The sequence below is a fragment of the Trichomycterus rosablanca genome, chromosome 1 (genome assembly GCF_030014385.1).
Source record: "Trichomycterus rosablanca isolate fTriRos1 chromosome 1, fTriRos1.hap1, whole genome shotgun sequence".
NCBI lineage: Eukaryota > Metazoa > Chordata > Actinopteri > Siluriformes > Trichomycteridae > Trichomycterus > Trichomycterus rosablanca.
This window is the reverse complement of record NC_085988.1, coordinates 46121715-46141611: the sequence shown is the minus strand read 5'-3', so window position 1 is coordinate 46141611 and position 19897 is coordinate 46121715. Positions and strand designations below refer to the sequence as shown.

Sequence of the window (19897 nt, the reverse complement as noted above, 5' to 3'; positions counted from 1 at the left end):
TGTGTAGAAACAAGGAGGTGGGTCTAATATTAGGTTCAGTCAAATCTATATGAGCACAGAGATACAGCTGTGGTCATAATCAAAATTTTCATAATTAATTGTGTGAAATAAGTAGGCTGTGTCACAATTCAAATAACATTATTAAACTTTTTAAATAACCAAATAATATCCTTATTCGCTGTATGTTTACTTTTGACAACACAGTAAACAAAATGAAAAAAAAACCACAATGTTGTAAACTTTCGCCTTGATGAGCTTTGAGTGATGTCTCTCAGTGAGATGTGAAAGAGAATGAGTTTAAATAATTACGCTCCCAGCAGGAGAAATGCAAAACGTTATTTTCGATCCTGTTGTACTAATTTAGTTTGATTAATTGCGCAGCCATGTGAAACCATGCCTCCTGCATTGAGAATATTGCAGTTGTTGAAAGGATTGTTTTTCTCCCTGCTCAAAAATAGTGAAAATTCACACTTGCGGCGTTATCAAAGAGCCTTTGATGGCCTATTTTTTTTTACTGTAAAATGCTTTTCTTGCAATTACAGACCAAAATGGTACTTTCTGACTTAAACCGTGACCCACAAGGGGCTCTTAATAAAGAAAAATAATTATTCCAGCACAGTGCCAACTCTTGAAAGCTATTTCTTTCTTCTTTTGGGACGTGAATGGAGCGTGCATATCTTTTGTTATATCACTCAGTTGGTTAAGTTTCATGGGACTTCTGTCTTTGATATTTCTTCCTTCTGCTCTAGTATTTGCACAAGGCAGTGCTTGCTTTCATCTTTTGAGATTTATTTATTTTTACTTTCATGATTTAATGAATTTACCTAAAGCCTAAAGTTGCTGGGCCATTTCTGGAGTTCCCAAAATAACAATTGTGTGTTTTTAGCACAGATCACTTGTTTAGATACAGATTTTTTTTTTTTTTTAATTTTAATTTAGGTGCTCAGGTGATGCAGAAGTAAATTCCACAAGCCCACTACCGCTGGAATCCAGAATTTAAATCCCCAGCAGTGGTATCGGCCAGATGGTACCTACAAACGTGATTGGCTAAAGGGGGGATGGTCAAGGCCCTGCAATGAATTGGCATCCTGTGCTAGGGGTGTTAATGCATTGCACCCAGTAATTCCAGGGAAACCAGGCCCAAGTTTTCAGAATTGAAAACTCTTAGTATTTGGACAGGGCTGTTGACCATTCTATGGTTTATTGTTCATTGACATAAGGAAAACTGCTTTTATAAGGGATTTATGATGCAAATAAAAATAACATTGATGCTGTTATTACCCACTGTGGGTAAAAATATGTCTTAAAACACTTGACAAGTCAGGGAAAGAAACTTAGACAGATTCCTATACCATCAGTCACACCTAAGAGCAGCAACTTAGAGAGTAGCAACTTTTTTGGCCAGTGGCAAAACACTGAAGTGCCAAGAGGAAACATTTACTCACATACAGCTTGGGAAAAACATAGCAAACTCATCACAGAGAATGCATTTTTGTATCTTCAGTGATTGATTGATACAACACAAATATTATGGGTTTAAAAATCATACTTTTTTCACACATTTGGACAGCATGCTGGCATAGTAGGTAGTATGGTGCATTACAGCTTTAAGGTCTTGGAAATATGGGATTAAACCTTTTCTCCAGTATGTTTTGCCAGGGTTTCCTATGGGTACTTTAGTTTCTCCCACTATTATGTATCATAAATAGAGCCTAGGTGTGAGTATGTAAGTAGGTGAGTATGTGATGCCCTGCAATTTACTGCTGCCCTGTCCATGGCTTACATTTACATTTTCAGCATTTAGCTTACGCTTTTATCCAATACTGTGACAGTATACAATCTAAGCAATTGAGGGTTATGGCCTTCCTCAAGGGCCAAACAGTGGCAACCTGGCAGTGATAGGGCTTGAACCAGCGACCTTTCGATTACTAGTCCAGTACCGTAACCACTAGGCTACAACTGACTACAATTTGCATTTTGGGCATTTAGCAGACACTTTTATCCAAAGCGACTTACAGTACTGTGACAATATATTGTCTAAACAATTGAAGGTTGAGGGTCAAGGGCCCAACAGTGGCAACCTGGCAGTGGTGGGGCTCGAACCAGTGACTTACTTAATTACTAGTCCTGTATATTAACCACTAGGCTACATCTGCCCCTATTTTAGTTTATTACCACCTTATGATAGGCATATTACCACCTTCCAGGAGGCATACTGGAACCTGATCAGGATTAAACAACTACTTTATAAAATTTTATTATTTTATGGTAATTCAACATAAAGTTTTACAACTTCCTGCTTCTGGGGTAATTGAAATTGACATGATAAACTTTACCAGACAGTGCTCCACTCAGTTTTGAAGGTTTACTGACGTTGTGATTGATCACAAGCACTACTCCACAAATTTATTTCTAAAAGCACATCAGAGTGGAGAAGTTTTATGTCTGGTTTTGACCAACAAAAGCTGTTTCATTTTCGTTATGATGTCCTGATTTTAAGTATTTTATTAGGATTTTTTCATAACTACATAGCGTTTTTAAAGGTACAGTATGTAAATTCTAGCAGAAGTATGCCTTTGCAAGCAAGTCACAGAGGAACATTTTGTACCAGCACCCTCATCCAGATCTGACAGCTTCAAATAACAAGGCAATACACATTCAATCGATACTTGTTATGCTAAAATTACACCATCAATTTGGTCTACATACAGTGGTACCTTGTAACACAACGTCCCCTAAACTCAAAATTTTAGAAACTCAACACCCTCTGTCAAGAAATTTGTACCCTTAAACTCAACGTTTCTCTTAAACTCAACCTGTGTGTGACTGCCGCTTTGTTCAGCGCTCGGCTTGAGCGGTGTGGTAAAACGTCATCAAGCTGATGAGTGTGAATATGAGACAAATCTGCATTTGTGTGGAATAACAAATCCAGTCTGAAAGCTCCACATATATCTGTATTTAGCTGGATTTTCCTTTTGTTTCACTTGTGTTACAGCTTGGGGTTCTGAGAAGTTGTAAGAAACAGCTTTTCTGAGAGAGTCTAAAACACTAAAAAGCTTAATGTGACAATGTATTAAAAGAACGACATAGAAACACTAAAACTCTCTTAATTATTACTGCTCATAAGTTCTCTCCACTAATTAAGAAGAATAAGAAAACAATAAAAAGTACATGTTTTGTTGTATTTTTATTGATTTGTAACTGTTTTTAAATTGTATTTCAGTGTTTTTATTTTATATTTGTGTTATTTTTAGTGTATAAGTGTCAAAAACAACCACATTATTTTACATTAGCCTAAAATATCTGCAGTTCCGCGGGACCATGGAATGCATAAACAGGTTTCCCATACATCCTTATGGGAAAAAATACCTTGAAACTCAACACCTTTTAAACTCAACACCACTCCCAGAACCAATTGAGTTTCAAGGTACCACTGTATATGCACAGGGGTTAGATAGTATTCAGACCCCTTGTAGTTTTGCACACTTTATTTTGTTGTGGAATCAATTTTGAATAGATACATTTGCCATTTTTATCCATCAATCTACAATAAGTCATTTATAATGTTTTCAGATTTTAAAGAAAATGTGTTCAACTTTAATCAATTACTATTTTTTTTATTCACAAAAAGTATTCAGACGTTACTACTGTTTGCTTTAATTATCCTTCAGATGTGTCCAGAACTTAATTTGTAGTCATACTGTTGCAATTCTTATTCTTACATTTTTCTTATTTATATATTTTTCTTATAAGAGCTCACCATTAAATCCAAAACAATACTTTCCAAATTTATAGTATATATATTCAGTGTGAGAGTCATTGGTGGGAAATCACTATTGAAAATGCCTCTATTCTGCATTTTTCTTGAATAAAAAAAATGGTAAAAATGTGTGTAAAAAGTTTAATCTTTTAAGATTTTACAAGGAAATCCTAAATCTTACCATCTTAATTACAGATACAGGGTATAATGGGGCTCAGTATGTAACTTTCTGTGTGCATTTGGATATGGATCACCATATGAACCCACCTTGTGCAGGTGAAAATAATTGGTCTGCTGCTGCACTTGTAGGAGAGAGCGTGAGTTAGGTATGGCTCACCTTGGTCAAGAGTGGAGGTCTTGATATGACTTTATCTCTTGCTGTTAATTGGGAAAAAGCAATAATTGAAAGTACAAGAAAAATAACAGCAAGGGGTCAGGTTTAGGGGTTTGTACAAAAGAGTAACTTAGACTATTAATTTAATGCTGTGAAGTCATTTTGCTTTGATGCATTACCCCCCATTTTTTGTTAATAATTAAAGTTGACTCAAGGTTTAACTGCACCAATTAAGAAGTCCATGACTTGGTGTCTAGCCATAGGTGGAAAAAACTCACTTCTTAAACACCTCTGACCCTTTTTAGTTTTTTTGTGCTAGTTTTGTTTCTGTACAAGGTATTCAAATCATCTAACCCTGCCATGATTGTACAAATCCCCTACTAGAGCATTTAAACAGTTGACGTCAAGTGTGTATATTGTGTATTTATCACATCATTATAAAATTAAAATATGGAACTGATAGTTTCATATTCAGTATATACACCGATCAGCCATAACATTAAAACCACCTCCTTGTTTCTACACTTACTGTCCATTTTATCAGCTCCACTTACCATATAGAAGCACTTTGTAGTTCTACAATTACTGACTGTAGCCCATCTGTGTCTCTGCATGCTTTGTTAGCCACATTTCATGCTGTTCTTCAATGGTCAGGACTCTCCCAGGACCACTACAGAGTATGTATTATTTAGGTGGTGGGTCATTCTTAGCACTGCAGTGACAATGACATGGTGGTGGTGTGTTAGTGTGTGTTGTGCTGGTATGAGTGGATCAGACACAGCAGAGCTGTTGGAGTTTTTAAATACCGTGTCCACTCACTGTCCACTCTATTAGACACTCCTACCTAGATGTAGAGTCAGAGACGATCGCTCATCTATTGCTGCTGTTTGAGTTGGTCATCTTCGAGACCTTCATCAGTGGTCACAGGACGCTGCCAATTTTTGGTTAATGGACTATTCTCAGTCTCAGTGTTTAAAAACTCCATCATCATTGGTCTTATTCACTCATACCAGCACAACACACACTAACACACCACCACCGTGTCATTGTCACTGCAGTGCTGAGAATCATCCAGCACCTAAATAATACCTGCTCTGTGGTGGTCCTGTGAGGGTCCTGACCATTGAAGAACAGCGTGAAAGCAGGCTAAAACAGTATGTAGAGAAATACATGGACTACAGTCAGTAATTGTAGAGCTACAAAGTGCTTCTATATGGTAAGTGGAGCTGATAAAATGGACAGTGAGTGTCGAAACAAGGAGGTGGTTTTAATGTTATGGCTGATCAGTGTAAGCAAATGTGAATGTAAATTACAACATTAAATTGTGATACTGGACTCAAACAATGTGTGCCATCAATGCTTGCAGTACTGTGCATATTTATAAACAAATATCAAGCAACTGTAAACAATATTTTAGCTAAATTATTCTGGAACCAATTACCACTGTTATTTTCCCTATAATGAAATGTGGTTCCTTCAAAAGATCATTAGCTCTAAATGATAACATTATGCATTAAGAAACCAGTCTGTTTACTGAGTGTTGCTCTATACTGACAGCTTAATAAGAGCAACTCACTTACGGGTTATATAGCAATTCAATATCACCAGACCCAACCGGGTGCTTGTTAAAAGGCTAAACGTTCATTCATGGCAGACCACATTGAGTGCGGTGATGGAAGAGAAGTGTCTCTTTATTGATGTAAGGCTGCAAGGTGTGTTGTCAGGCCTTGACATCTACAAAGTGGCGAGCACTTCAGTACAAACAGATTAGCCATGTAAGAAGTATTCAAAGTATCTGAAAGAGCCAAGGCTAGACTTTATTCTGGTGTCTCAAAGTATGTTACAGTCCCAGGAATCTTGGTTCACTACACAGTCACAAAAAAAAAAAGAAAACATCTCGAAAACGGTACAACATATTGCCATTTTCCAGGACCTCAAATGCATAGGATTATTACACAAGGATACAGTGTTGACAGATTTGCTTTTCCATTGATACAAAGGCATATATCATTACAGAAGATGAAAGAATAAAAATAACTGCACAGCAGTAAGAAGGTCATCGTCGAGTATAGATATTTTTCATACACACCATGGAATAGCAGAGAAAGAAATTATAGATCTAAGGGATAAACACAATATGAAACACCCTGCACTACTCAACACTTCTATTGTAGACTTTCCTCTTGAAATGAAAGCAAAGCTTTTGGGGAAATGGGTTTACATTCACCACAGCTTACTTTAGTCCAGATTCATCTACGCTTGTTCTCAATACACTACAAAAGCACACACTCGTACACACAAACCATGAATGCTTTAGAGATAAGAACACTATAAAAACAGCTTTTTCTTTTCTTTCTGTGGGGGTTAGCCTATTGGCACATTGTGACTACAGCACACAATTTATCCTAGCACTTACTTACAGTCAGAACCATATCGCAAAACACTGCAAGCTCTCTATCACTAAAACTCGCCATCATTACTAAATACCATCAATATTCAACAAAAGTTGTAACACTTAATATTGTTTAAGGCACATTTCGGTGAAAGAAAGGCTAAAGAAGCTTAACATTAAGCTATAGGGCCTTGGTCTCAGGTTAAGAAATGAGAAATAGGTAATATTGCGAGTGTATGTATAAGCATGGCAACTGCATCCCACACGCAATTAAGATCAAACGCATCTCCCGCTGGTTTCATTAAAGCATAGGGGAATTGAGTGGACAGTGCCAACTGCCGCCAGGCTTTTTTTTTTTTACTTCAATGATGCACACTGTTCAGCAACCGAGAGACCAGGAACAAAATAATGTTACTTCAAAGACAAGTCTTAAAACTCAGAGACCAAGGACCATCTATCAATTTATCTGGCAGTACAGTCAAGGGCAACATGAGCCCTAAGAAACATGGACATGTGACAACCTAAAAAAAAGGCCGAATAATAAATGGAGAAATTTAATGAGTGCAGACGCTGCCAGACAGGTGATGCAATTAAGCACTTGATCCTAATGGTTAAATATGCAAGAGGAGAAGATCTAAGACCATTTAAGATCTGATAAGGTCCAACAACTCAACCCTTACCATCCTCCCGACACACAAAACAGTGCTACATATTGTAAGACCGAGAGTTATTATAAGGGCAGGTGGCTGTCATGCTGTGAGGGCATTTTGCTGGCATGGATTGGGTCCACTTGCCTCCTCAGAAGAAAGGGTCACTTCAAATCAATACAAAGTTATTATGACTGCCTACCTGATCAATATGGAACACTTGTAATCTCTTCCAGGATGACAATGCCCCTATGCACAGTGCATTCAGTCACTTAATGGTTTGATGGGTTTAAAAAGAACATAAATACCAGAATTTAATCCACTGCTGACCTAGGTTGATTTAGAAACCAGGTTTGACAGCACTTTCCACCACCATCATCAAAACACTAATTAAGGAAATGTTTTCTCAGAGAGTGGTTCATCCCTCTTGTACTGTTTAAATGGTTTTTATAATATATGACAACTATTTATAATACACTGATCAGCCATAACATTAAAACAACCTCCTTGTTTCTACACTCACTGTCCATTTTATCAGCTCCACTTACCATATAGGAGCACTTTGTAGTTCTACAATTACTGACTGTAGTCCATCTGTTTCTCTGCATGCTTTGTTAGCCCCCTTTCATGCTGTTCTTCAATGATTGGGATTATTTGGGTGGTGGATCATTCTCAGCACTGCAGTGACACTGACATGATGGTGGTGTGTTAGTGTGTGTTGTGCTGGTATGAGTGGATAAGACACAGAAATGCTGCTGGAGAATAGTCCACCAACCAAAAATATATCTAGCCAACAGCGCCCTGTGGGCAGTGTCCTGTGACCACTGATGAAGGTCTAGAAGATGACCAACTCAAACAGCAGCAATAGATGAGCGATCGTCTCTGACTTTACATCTACAAGGTGGACCAACTAGGTAGGAGTGTCTAATAGAGTGGACAGTGAGTGGACACGGTATTTAAAAACTCAAGCAGCGCTGCTGTGTCTGATCCACTCATACCAGCACAACACACACTAACACACCACCACCATGTCAGTGTCACTGCAGTGCTGAGAATGATCCACCACCTAAATAATACCTGCTCTGTGGTGGTCCTGTGGGGAAACAGATGGACTACAGTCAGTAATTGTAGAACTACAAAGTGCTTCTATATGGTAAGTGGAGCTGATAAAATGGACAGTGTGTAGAAACAAGGAGGTGGTTTTAATGTTATGGCTGATCGGTGTATATGCCGTGAATAAGCTGTTCTGGCAGCTCATGGTAACACACCTTACAAAGACACTACTTTTAATTCGGATCTTAATACTGGCCTTGGACCCCAAAGAAGCAACATTTAACCAAGAAAAGTATGCTACCTTAAAACCTACGATCCTCAACAACAGTGAGAAGGACATTTGTGTATTGCAGTGTTTTAGTACAGACCTTCATGACATCTAGATGCATGGACAAGTATTGGATATCGTGACACAGATTTCTACCAAACAATACAGTTTAAAAAGTACAATTTAAATGATTACAACTGCGTATTGTAAATAGCTCTATCATTAACGTCATTAGAATTTGAAGACTGATCTGTTCTGAAAGTTTCAAAGCTGCCCAGTAGGTTTTATTAACTGAGGGAGATGGGACCAAAAAGTCTCCTTAAAAAAGTGTACCTATTAGTATACCAGCAAGGATGCAAGTCTGCTTTTTTAAAGCTGTGAGAAGCAGACAGACTAAATTAAGCAGCCATTTGATCTAAAGACGAGCAGTGACAGTCGAGTGCAAACGTTTGCATTCCCCGTAGTGTTTAACATTTCTATTTACAATTCAAAGATCTTAAAGCTGCAGTAGACAGTTTTCTTGGGATTGATGTGTGATCTATGGTACAAATTTGTTACTGTAAAAATTCTGTGATCATCAGCATATTTTGAAGCACACTCCTACCTTTTACAGAGTAGTCTAGAATGTGGCAAGTACAAACATTGAGTCAGAGTTAAAGTAGTGCCTGCATATGCAACATCTGATACAAAATCAGCCAGTGTTTCAGGTCAGTATCAGACCATGATGTGCACTCAATCTTTAACACTTAAGGGATATTAAGTGTAGCCAATCCAGCTTGTTAGGAGGCCAAGGCACCTGGAGGATCCTATTTGGACACAGAAAGAAAACTCCTCCGTGTTGCACCACCATGCAGCCTATAGAAAATCATCATACCCTGTCAAAACTTTTTACAGCTGTATTAACACATTATTACACTTGATATCAAATTGAAATGAACATAAATATTTTATTAATCATTTCACTTTATCTAGTAAAATACCTGGTTTGAATAAGTGATCAGCCCCATAAAGTAACCATCTGCTCCAGTATAATCAATCACAATCCAATTAATTTCAGACCACACACCTGGCAATCTGGCCCCCACCTGACATAAGCAGTAGAGGTTTTGATTACTTCTGAATATAACTGGCTGGGCACCCAGGTGGCGCAGCGGGATACTCCGCTAGAACACCAGCGCTAGGAGTGTGAACCCCCTCATTTCGAATCTCAGATTTGCTACTGGTTGGCTGGGCGCAATTGGCAGTACCTGCAGCAGACACAATTTGCTACTAAGTCTGCTGGGTGGAAAAATACCAGCTACCAGCTACCAGGGTGGAATCTTCGACGCTGTGTAAGGACCCTGGTTAGTAGCCTGAGCCCCCAGTACAGAAGTGAAGGAGATCAATGTGTGACTCTCCGTGTGCGAGACTGGCCTCACATGCGAATCCACCAAAGTATGGGCTGCATACGCGTCAAAGGGGGCGCATGTCAGGTGAATATACCTTCCTCGGATGTGACTGGGGTTTCCAGCAGTAGAAGACTAATTGGATATGCTAAAAATATAGGCAAAAGGGAGGAATGCCATGAATAAATAGACAAAAAGAACAGAATAAAAAGGTTGTTCCCTGTGGAATCCAGTGCTTGTAGTGTATGCTAATGCAAAAATCTGTCTTGATTGGAAAGATGCTCTGGCATACAGGATACAGACACATTTTAATTGCATGAACTATTTTGTGATCGAGCAGTGCATCCAAATTGGGTGAGGCACAATGAGAGGCCAATGGCAACTATGAAAGACTTACAACTCTTAAAAGCTGAGATAAGTCTGTCTGCGCACATGACAGGCTGGCTTGTTGGTATGTTGTTGAGGTTACTGGGTGTTTCTTATCAGTGGAAACTAAACAATTGGGAAATTCACCCAAACTTTAAGACCTTAGACAGCAAAAGATGGGCAGTTGGTTCACTTTCTGGCAAGGCAACAGCCAAGTATAAAATAACACAGTGGCTTATGTATAGGAACACAAATGAACAAGTCAGAGCCCTAACTGCCTAGTCAGGATATACAGAGAACAGTGCATAGCCAATTAAAGCAAAAAGCTGTACAAAGTATTACATCAGTAAACTGATCACTTTCAGATCAACCCTGTTTTTAATTTTAAATCATTTTATTCGTTTTTAGAATGGTTGTCTGCCTTATACTTGAATGTTGTGTAAATAAAGCTGTACAAATATTTTAATATTTTAGTAGCTTTTGATTCTCAGCTGTAAAACAGTAATGTAAATATTTCATAAGGGTAGGATGATTTTCTTAAGGTGTAATTTAACAATATATTGTCCTATGAAAAAGTCATTACCTACACTTTAACTGCCTCTGATTTTGCATATTTGTCATACTGAATGATTGTACATCATTAATTAAAACAGAATTGTACACAAAAGTAAACATATTTAAAGTAATTGTGCCCCCTGTTTCTCCCACATAGCGCATCCAATTCCTACCCATCAATCATCCTCTCACTAATGCTGGTCCCTGCTCCTGATTGGGGAGGACGAGGCTGCTCCACGCCCCCTCCGACACGTGCACAGCAATCGAACATCTTATCATCTACACTTGACGAGTGCAGTGCGGTACAGCTCTGTGTACGGAGAGCCACACCCTCTACCGCACTCCTTCCCCATCTCCGTGCAGGCGCCACCAACCAGCCAGCAGAGGTCGTTATCGCACTAGTCTGAGAGAGAGTTCCCATCCGGCTTAATCCCGCCCCTATCTGAACAACAGGCCAATCGTTGTTCATGTGGCCGCTCAGGCTCAGCCGGCAGGCAGAGCCGAGATTCGATACGATGTATTCGAGATCTCAGCTCTGGTTCCAGCGTGTGTTTTACCGCTGCGCCACCTGAGCGGCCTAAAGTAATTTTAAAAACAACACTCATGCACCCACTCACTTTCTTAACCGCTTATCCAATTAAGGTCGCGGGTTTAGGTGCAGGAGCCTATCCCAGCTTTTCAATGGGCGCAAGTCACACAGTAACACCCTGGACGGGGCGCCAGTCCATCGCAGGGCAGACACACACACACACACCCATTCACCTATATGGCAATTCAGTGTCTCCAATTAACCTGACTGCATGTTTTTGGACTGTGGGAGGAAACCCACGTGGACACGGGGAGAACATGCAAACTCTGCACAGAAAGGACCCGGACCGCCCCGCTTGGATATCGAACCCAGGACCTTTTTGCTGTGAGGCGACAGTGCCTCCCTTAAAAAACAACACATTTTGGAAAAAATAATCTAATTCATTTAAGTAACAGTTATTAAGCACCCATATAACCCTTGAAAAAAAACAAAGTAATTATCTCAAATAATTCAGTATGAAAAAAATATGCACTAACAGAGACAATCAGAAAGGCATCAACTTTCAACCACAATTCTATGAGGAATCTTCAAAAAGTTTCCGCACTTTTATATTTTGGATGGAAATGGTGAGGGCGGGAGGAGTAGTAATTGGTCATGTCTGAGAAACTAAAGCTGCGTCCGGAATCGCATACTTCCATACTCAATAGTACGCGAAATGAGTAAGCGAGAGAGGTTAATATGTCCGAATACATAGTATACATAAAAAGGTACGCGAGAAGTACCCGGATGACGTACCTATTGGGCAGCCAATTTTAAAGACAAATAAATTACAAAATACGATAAATATCCAAAATCTTGGCGAGTGGGGTTTGTAATGAGTCTGTAACTATGGTGATATTACGTCATCACGTCCTCACTTGACGTTAGTAAGATGGCGGATGTAGTACGTAGCAGTGTTGTGTGCACAGTGCATACTTCTGTACTGAAAGTATGTACTTCTTTACAGGGCGAGTAGTGCATACTTCCTCCAATCTAGTACGTACTCTGTAAGTATGCGATTCCGGACGCAGCTCAAGAGTCTGGATTTAGCGCCATCTGATTTCCACCTTTTTGGACACTCAAAGAAGCTTTAAGGGGAAAAAGATTTTCATGTGATGATGATGTGAAAACAGCGGTGTATCAGTGGCTATGTGCTCAACCAATGGCATTAAAAAGTTGGTACGAAGCTGGGTAAAATGCATGAGAAGGTGAAAATTCTTAATAAATAGAGTTTAAAAAGTGCGGAAACTTTTTGAAGAAACCTCATATGTATGACAAACATCATAGCAACATTTGCTAATCAAGACACTCTTAAGGGTATGCAAACCTTCCACACAACTGTGTGTTAAGTTAATAGATCATTTGATTCAGTCATGTATAATGCAATAATTCTCAAATTAACTTCCTCCAACTTTTGAAATTGATGTCATCAACCGAAAAACATAACCAGCTAATAATGAGCTGCATTAAAAATGTGCATTTAGGAACAACAACCACATTTCCAGTACAAACAGTAAGTAAATAACTAATGGAACATTTATTGACATTACGTATAAAACTGACATGCCTTGTGTTGACATTTTTCAGTCCGAATACTATTGCCTGAACAAAATCCTGTGTGCTGTTTTGGTACATGTAAAGGAAATGTGCTATTAATCATAATATTGGCTTTTCCAGTGTTTCCTCTGCTGGAAGCTGACACCATAAACTCAGCAGATCAGAATCAATAAAAAAACAAGCAACCCCTGCTGAGAAAACTGTCTATGTGCTGCCAGCTGAGGAGCTTTAGACAATGTTTGGTCGGCAAATGCATCGGACACGATCTCCTGGTGATACACAAACTTACACATGCACACACTCAAGCTCCAACACCCAAAAACTGGTCTTGTACAAATGACCGAGTGCCTCTCTTTTGGTCAGTATTTAGGCATCCTGTGTAAGAGCGAAGTCAGCAGTCAAGACAATCACGTTCCCACTCAGACATCCATTACATACACACAGATGCTTTATAAACACAATCAACACAAGGCTGTCCATTCTTTTTCTCTTATAAAGCTTTCTGCATAAAGACTGCACATTCAAAAAAATATAATACAATTCATAAAACCTTATTTATTTCTCTACACAGGAGGAAATTGAACATCTGTTTATACTTATATGCTAATTACACCAAATTTTTTCGCAACAAACGTTCCGTTTTGCCTAGAAGATTTTAGCCCGACATGGCCATTGGCAGTTTAATGCCTCGTTCTCACTCTCACACTGCGTCTATCTTTGTTTCGAAGAGTTAGAGATCTGTCACTTTGTTCTCGAGTGCAGCAGCTATTTGCTGGAGTCGCAGTGTCAGCTGCTTACTCTGAGCTGTAGGGTCTTCATCCAAAGCCAGGACAATCTATGAAATTAAGAATGAGAGTGCAGTGAGTAAGAGAAAGTCTGTTATAAAACTAGTGCTAGAGTAAAAATGTAAAGATATTAAAGCCTATAAAGGAACATCAGACTCTGGAAAGTCTATTTGCACAAGCAGTCTATTAGCATCCATCCTGAGAATAGTGCATGTGTAAGCATGTTTACCTCTTTATAGTATTTGCTGGCATACCGGTACAACTGATGGAGGGCAACTTGGATATTCAATTTGTCGGTATGGGCCTGCAAGACACAATGGAACATTATTAAGCATTTGCACAATAGCCAGTATAGGAATCAGAGGAAGCATTTGAAGGGCTCTCTTACCCGTGACACTTCAGCTAAGTGAGTGTTCATGTCTTGGTCGCTCACTGGTACCATTACCCGGATTCCTTTGTAGTAACTGTGGGATTGACACTTCAATATTAATGAGACTTATGGGATGTTCAAAGGCATGAATAGCTTACAGAAGAGATTACTAGTCACTAAAAAACTTCTCCACCCAACATTTGCACTATAACAGCCTTTTGAAGATGCTTTCTGGAAGATTTTGGAATGTTGGAGGGAATTTCTGCCCATTCAGTCAAAATAGTATTTGTGAGGTCATACACAGATTGCCTGACTTTTAATCAGTATTTCATTTAATTCCATTGGGGTTATTTATTTAGGATTTTAACGGCATGTTTGACACACTTTGGTTACATTCATGACAGGACAGATAATTACTGGTTACACAAGATTCATCAGTTCAAATCTTTAATTTCAAACACAATCATGGACAATTTTGTATCTCCAATTCACCTCACTTGCACGTCTTTGGACTGTGGGAGGGACCCGGACTGCTCCACCTGGGAATCAAACCCAGGACCTTCTTGCTGTGAGGCAACAGTGCTACCCACTAAGCCACTGTCTATGTGTCCATTGGGGTTAAAGTCAGGGCTCTGTTAGAAGGCCACTGAAGTTACTCTACAACAAACTCATCAAACCATATATTTATGGTCTTTGCCTTGTACACAGAGGCACACTGATACTGGAAAAGAAAAGAGCCTTTTCTAAACTATAGGGATTTAATGATAAAGTGGATGTCAACATACTTTGGTCCATATAGGGTATGAAGTATCATAAGTTGAAACACAATTGAAATGGGCATGAACTTTATTTTCCTGGGATTTTAAGTGCTTCTGCAACTGTAAAAAAAACTTTCCTTACGTTTTTTTTCCATTAAACAGAACCTAAAGTTTGTTAAGTACATATGCTAAAAGCAAGGATGATTATGTTTGATCACCAGGACAATTTTCTTCTCAGCATAGGAAAGCTTTTTCTCCCATTTTTGACAAACAAACCTCTGTTTCATGTACTGTTTCAGGTAGAGGCTCAGAATCAAAGAGAATCAAAGTTCTTTCTGTGTGGAGTTTGCATGTTCTCCCCATGTCTGCACGGGTTTCCTCTGGGAGCTTCGGTTTCCTCCCACAGTCCAAAGACATGCAAGTGAGGTGAATTGGAGATACAAAATTGTCCATGACTGTGTTGGATACTGAACTTGTGAACTGATGAATCTTGTGTGTAATGAGTAACTACCGTTTCTGTCATGAATGTAACCAAAGTGTAAAACATGACGTTAAAATCCTAATAAAATAAATAAGTAGAATCAAATAAAATCACTTTTTAGACCGTCTGTACCTCCAAACTGATAATCCAAGTTAATTTGTGCATATTTTGACCCAACAAATTCTGTCAAACAGTTGCAGAAATCGCTGAAATCCCAAGACAACCTCTTGTGCAAACTTTTGTGTTTTAACATTTATTTTGTCTTTTTACTAAATTATTCCTCCCAATTTTCCTCCCAATTTAGTCGTATCCAGTTACCAGATTGCATTATGCTTCCTCTCTACTGATGCTGATCTCCACTTCTCGAGGCGAGTTCATATGCGGATCAGCTTTGTGTACGAAGAGCCACACCCTGATCAACACATTATTCCTCAACTCTGTGCAGGCACCATCAATCAGCCAGCAGAGGTTGTAATTACATCAGTTATGAAGTCCCTATCCAGCTTCCCACCCCTGTATTAACAACAGCCAACCGTTGTTCATGTAGGCGCCCAGCCCAGCCGAATGGCAGAGCCGAGTTTAGAACCGACGAGTTTTAAATGTCAGCTCTGGTGCGCTAGCGTGTTTTACCGCTGTGCCACCTGAGTTGGCATTTTACTACATTTTTAAATGTGTAGTTTCTTTATGTGATCACTAGGAAACATAATGTTAAAATCAAAAGTTTATATACTCTAGTGAGCAACATGTAGGTCTTGGGAGCCTTGGGATTTCAATGACTTAAGCAACTGTTTTTTTCCATGAATTGAAAGCTGCTGAAACCTTGGAGGCATCATGACATTAGAATAGGTCAGCAGTTCTTAAACTTGTCAAGACCACACATAGGATCATGTGTGACCCCTCACTTCAGTTAAATGTTGTAGATATACAGTTATTTCTAGAACAGTGGTTATAACCATATTAACAGAACCACCAGCAATCAGAAGATAGGTAATATAATAGTCGGCAGTGACAAACTGCTTTGCAAACGCGATCCTTTTCAAACATCTGATCCAAATACTATACCGGCAAAGTCTGGGTTAAAAACACTGTTGTGACATTTGTACACATCATCAAGAGCAATTCTGTGCATCAGATGCACACGTAAGTGGATATAATAACTGAAAATAATCAGTTTGAACATTATCATCCATCATAATTATTGAATAATTGTCTAACCTAAACAGTCATTTTCACAGGTAATTAGAGTAATAACACTCACTCATCCACCATTTTCTTGTATGTGGAGATCTCCTTTGCATAGAGAAGCTTGTTGCTGGGGGAATCCTGTTGAAAAGAGAAAGAAAATGTAATGTTGTTGTTTATACTCTCCACAACACAATGAGCAATTGTTTAGCTTGAAGTAGCAGATAACTGAGCTTGGTCAGGACCCCCACAGGACCACCACAGAGCAGGTATTATTTAGGTGGTGGATCATTCTCAGCACTGCAGTGACAATGACACTGCAGTGCTGAGAATGATCCACCACCTAAATAATACCTGCTCTGTGGTGGTCCTGTGGGGTTCCTGACCATTAAAGAACAGCATGAAATGGGGCTAACAAAGCATGCAGAGAAACAGATGGACTACAGTCAGTAATTGTAGAACTACAAAGTGCTTCTATATGGTAAGTGGAGCTGATAAAATGGACAGAAACAGAGAGGTGGTTTTAAAGTTATGGCTGATCAGTATATATATATATATATATATATATATATATATATATATAACAGGTTTTCAGTTATTTAGTGAAGATACAGATCTTTGCTTTGCTGTATAACACAATTATAGCATCAGCTCAGGGATTAATAGTTTTTGATGCAGAGTGAAATTCATCGATCCCTCTATTATGGCAAGTCAACGGAATAAATTCACCACTGCTCCAGGATTTCTCCATTAAAAGATAATTGCTTAATGTGGTTCCGTAAAGTCTAAGAGCTTCAGATAAGACCTTGTGACACTTTCTGATAGCCTTTACTTACACTAATCAATTTACTAATCAAGTCTTGCTGTGTTCAATTTGCTACACTTGTTTACCAATTAAATTGGACGAATTGGTTGCAGTAACCAATGGGGCAATTACAGTGTATCACAGAAGTGAGTACACCCCTCACATTTCTGCAGATATTTAAGTATATCTTTTCATGGGACAACACTGACAAAATGACACTTTGACACAATGAAAAGTAGTCTGTGTGCAGCTTATATAACAGTGTAAATTTATTCTTCCCTCAAAATAACTCAATATACAGCCATTAATGTCTAAACCACCGGCAACAAAAGTGAGTACACCCCTTAGTGAAAGTTCCTGAAGTGTCAATATTTTGTGTGGCCACCATTATTTCCCAGAACTGCCTTAACTCTCCTGGGCATGGAGTTTACCAGAGCTTCACAGGTTGCCACTGGAATGCTTTTCCACTCCTCCATGACGACATCACGGAGCTGGCGGATATTCGAGACTTTGCGCTCCTCCACCTTCCGCTTGAGGATGCCCCAAAGATGTTCTATTGGGTTTAGGTCTGGAGACATGCTTGGCCAGTCCATCACCTTTTCCCTCAGCCTCTTCAATAAAGCAGTGGTCGTCTTAGAGGTGTGTTTGGGGTCATTATCATGCTGGAACACTGCCCTGCGTCCCAGTTTCCGGAGGGAGGGGATCATGCTCTGCTTCAGTATTTCACAGTACATATTGGAGTTCATGTGTCCCTCAATGAAATGTAACTCCCCAACACCTGCTGCACTCATGCAGCCCCAGACCATGGCATTCCCACCACCATACTTGACTGTAGGCATGACACACTTATCTTTGTACTCCTCACCTGATTGCCGCCACACATGCTTGAGACCATCTGAACCAAACAAATTAATCTTGGTCTCATCAGACCATAGGACATGGTTCCAGTAATCCATGTCCTTTGTTGACATGTCTTCAGCAAACTGTTTGTGGGCTTTCTTGTGTAGAGACTTCAGAAGAGGCTTCCTTCTGGGGTGACAGCCATGCAGACCAATTTGATGTAGTGTGCGGCGTATGGTCTGAGCACTGACAGGCTGACCCCCCACCTTTTCAATCTCTGCAGCAATGCTGACAGCACTCCTGCGCCTATCTTTCAAAGACAGCAGTTGGATGTGACGCTGAGCACGTGCACTCAGCTTCTTTGGACGACCAACACGAGGTCTGTTCTGAGTGGACCCTGCTCTTTTAAAACGCTGGATGATCTTGGCCACTGTGCTGCAGCTCAGTTTCAGGGTGTTGGCAATCTTCTTGTAGCCTTGGCCATCTTCATGTAGCGCAACAATTCGTCTTTTAAGATCCTCAGAGAGTTCTTTGCCATGAGGTGCCATGTTGGAACTTTCAGTGACCAGTATAAGAGAGTGTGAGAGCTGTACTACTAAATTGAACACACCTGCTCCCTATGCACACCTGAGACCTAGTAACACTAACGAGTCACATGACATTTTGGAGGGAAAATGACAAGCAGTGCTCAATTTGGACATTTAGGGGTGTAGTCTCTTAGGGGTGTACTCACTTTTGTTGCCGGTGGTTTAGACATTAATGGCTGTATATTGAGTTATTTTGAGGGAAGAATAAATTTACACTGTTATATAAGCTGCACACAGACTACTTTTCATTGTGTCAAAGTGTCATTTTGTCAGTGTTGTCCCATGAAAAGATATACTTAAATATCTGCAGAAATGTGAGGGGTGTACTCACTTTTGTGATACACTGTACTTTTTCTATAAGAAATAATGTTTCATGTGATGTGTTGTCTTTTTTAAGGTGAGTTAGGGTCTGTCTGAAAACCTAGTGAGCTGCCTTGCTGCTTACTGTTTACCTAAGCAGCTGTCTAAGTAGAGATGATTCTAATAAGACATTGAGTGCAGGTTATTTAGATCCTCTACTTAGACAGCAATTACGGTGATTCTATCACCGCAGTTTTCGCTTACTAATGCCTAGTTCACACTACACGATTTTTGCCCTGATTTTCGCTCGACGTCAGGTCGCCTCTATATGTGGCAGCTCTGCGTTTGCTCGGGGATCGAAACTAGGCTCTCGATCGCTATGTTTGAACTGTTCAATGACTCGATCCGAGCGGCTTGAAGATCGCTCACCAACTAAATATCTGGACCAGTCAGCGAGTCAAAATCCTGTAGTGTGAAAGGTGTTGCGAGCAAGTTGCGAATGGCAGCGAGTGCTATGTGGAACTACAGCCAATGAGAATGCAAGATACGGGGTGAGGAAAAACCCTGGGGAGGAGTTGTAAATGTGTGGGGCAGAGGGATAATATAGTTTTTATCAGAATACATCAGCATACACAAGCTTACACAGTATTTGTGATCTTATCGTCCACGCCAAACCATAATACCCATGCTGCATTGCAAAAAATATTTGTTAACCTCAAACTCACTACAGAACAGACAATCCCTGCTTGTCGCGTAGCCCAATTCACTCGGATTCATTTTTTTTTCCTACTTGATATTACCCTGCACATCAGCGCACAAACTCGCTTCTTGTTGACATTCATTTTTGGACATGGTATCATTAAACCCCTCGTCACTTCTCATGTGTGTTTTCATGACAAAACGT

General features: G+C 39.6%; 1 protein-coding gene across 1 annotated transcript in view; it reads right to left on the bottom strand.

Annotated features, from left to right (window-relative positions):
- Window positions 1-13425: 13425 nt before the first annotated feature.
- Window positions 13426-19897, bottom strand: part of plxnb2b (plexin b2b) — a 123940-nt gene continuing 117468 nt past the window's right edge. The window contains exons 32-35 of the mRNA XM_063004078.1: window positions 16538-16602; window positions 14059-14134; window positions 13900-13974; window positions 13426-13720 (exon numbers count right to left, since the gene is read on the bottom strand). Coding sequence (XP_062860148.1) covers window positions 13616-13720; window positions 13900-13974; window positions 14059-14134; window positions 16538-16602 — 321 coding nt within the window. The 3' untranslated portion in view covers window positions 13426-13615. The remainder of the gene's footprint in view (window positions 13721-13899; window positions 13975-14058; window positions 14135-16537; window positions 16603-19897) is intronic.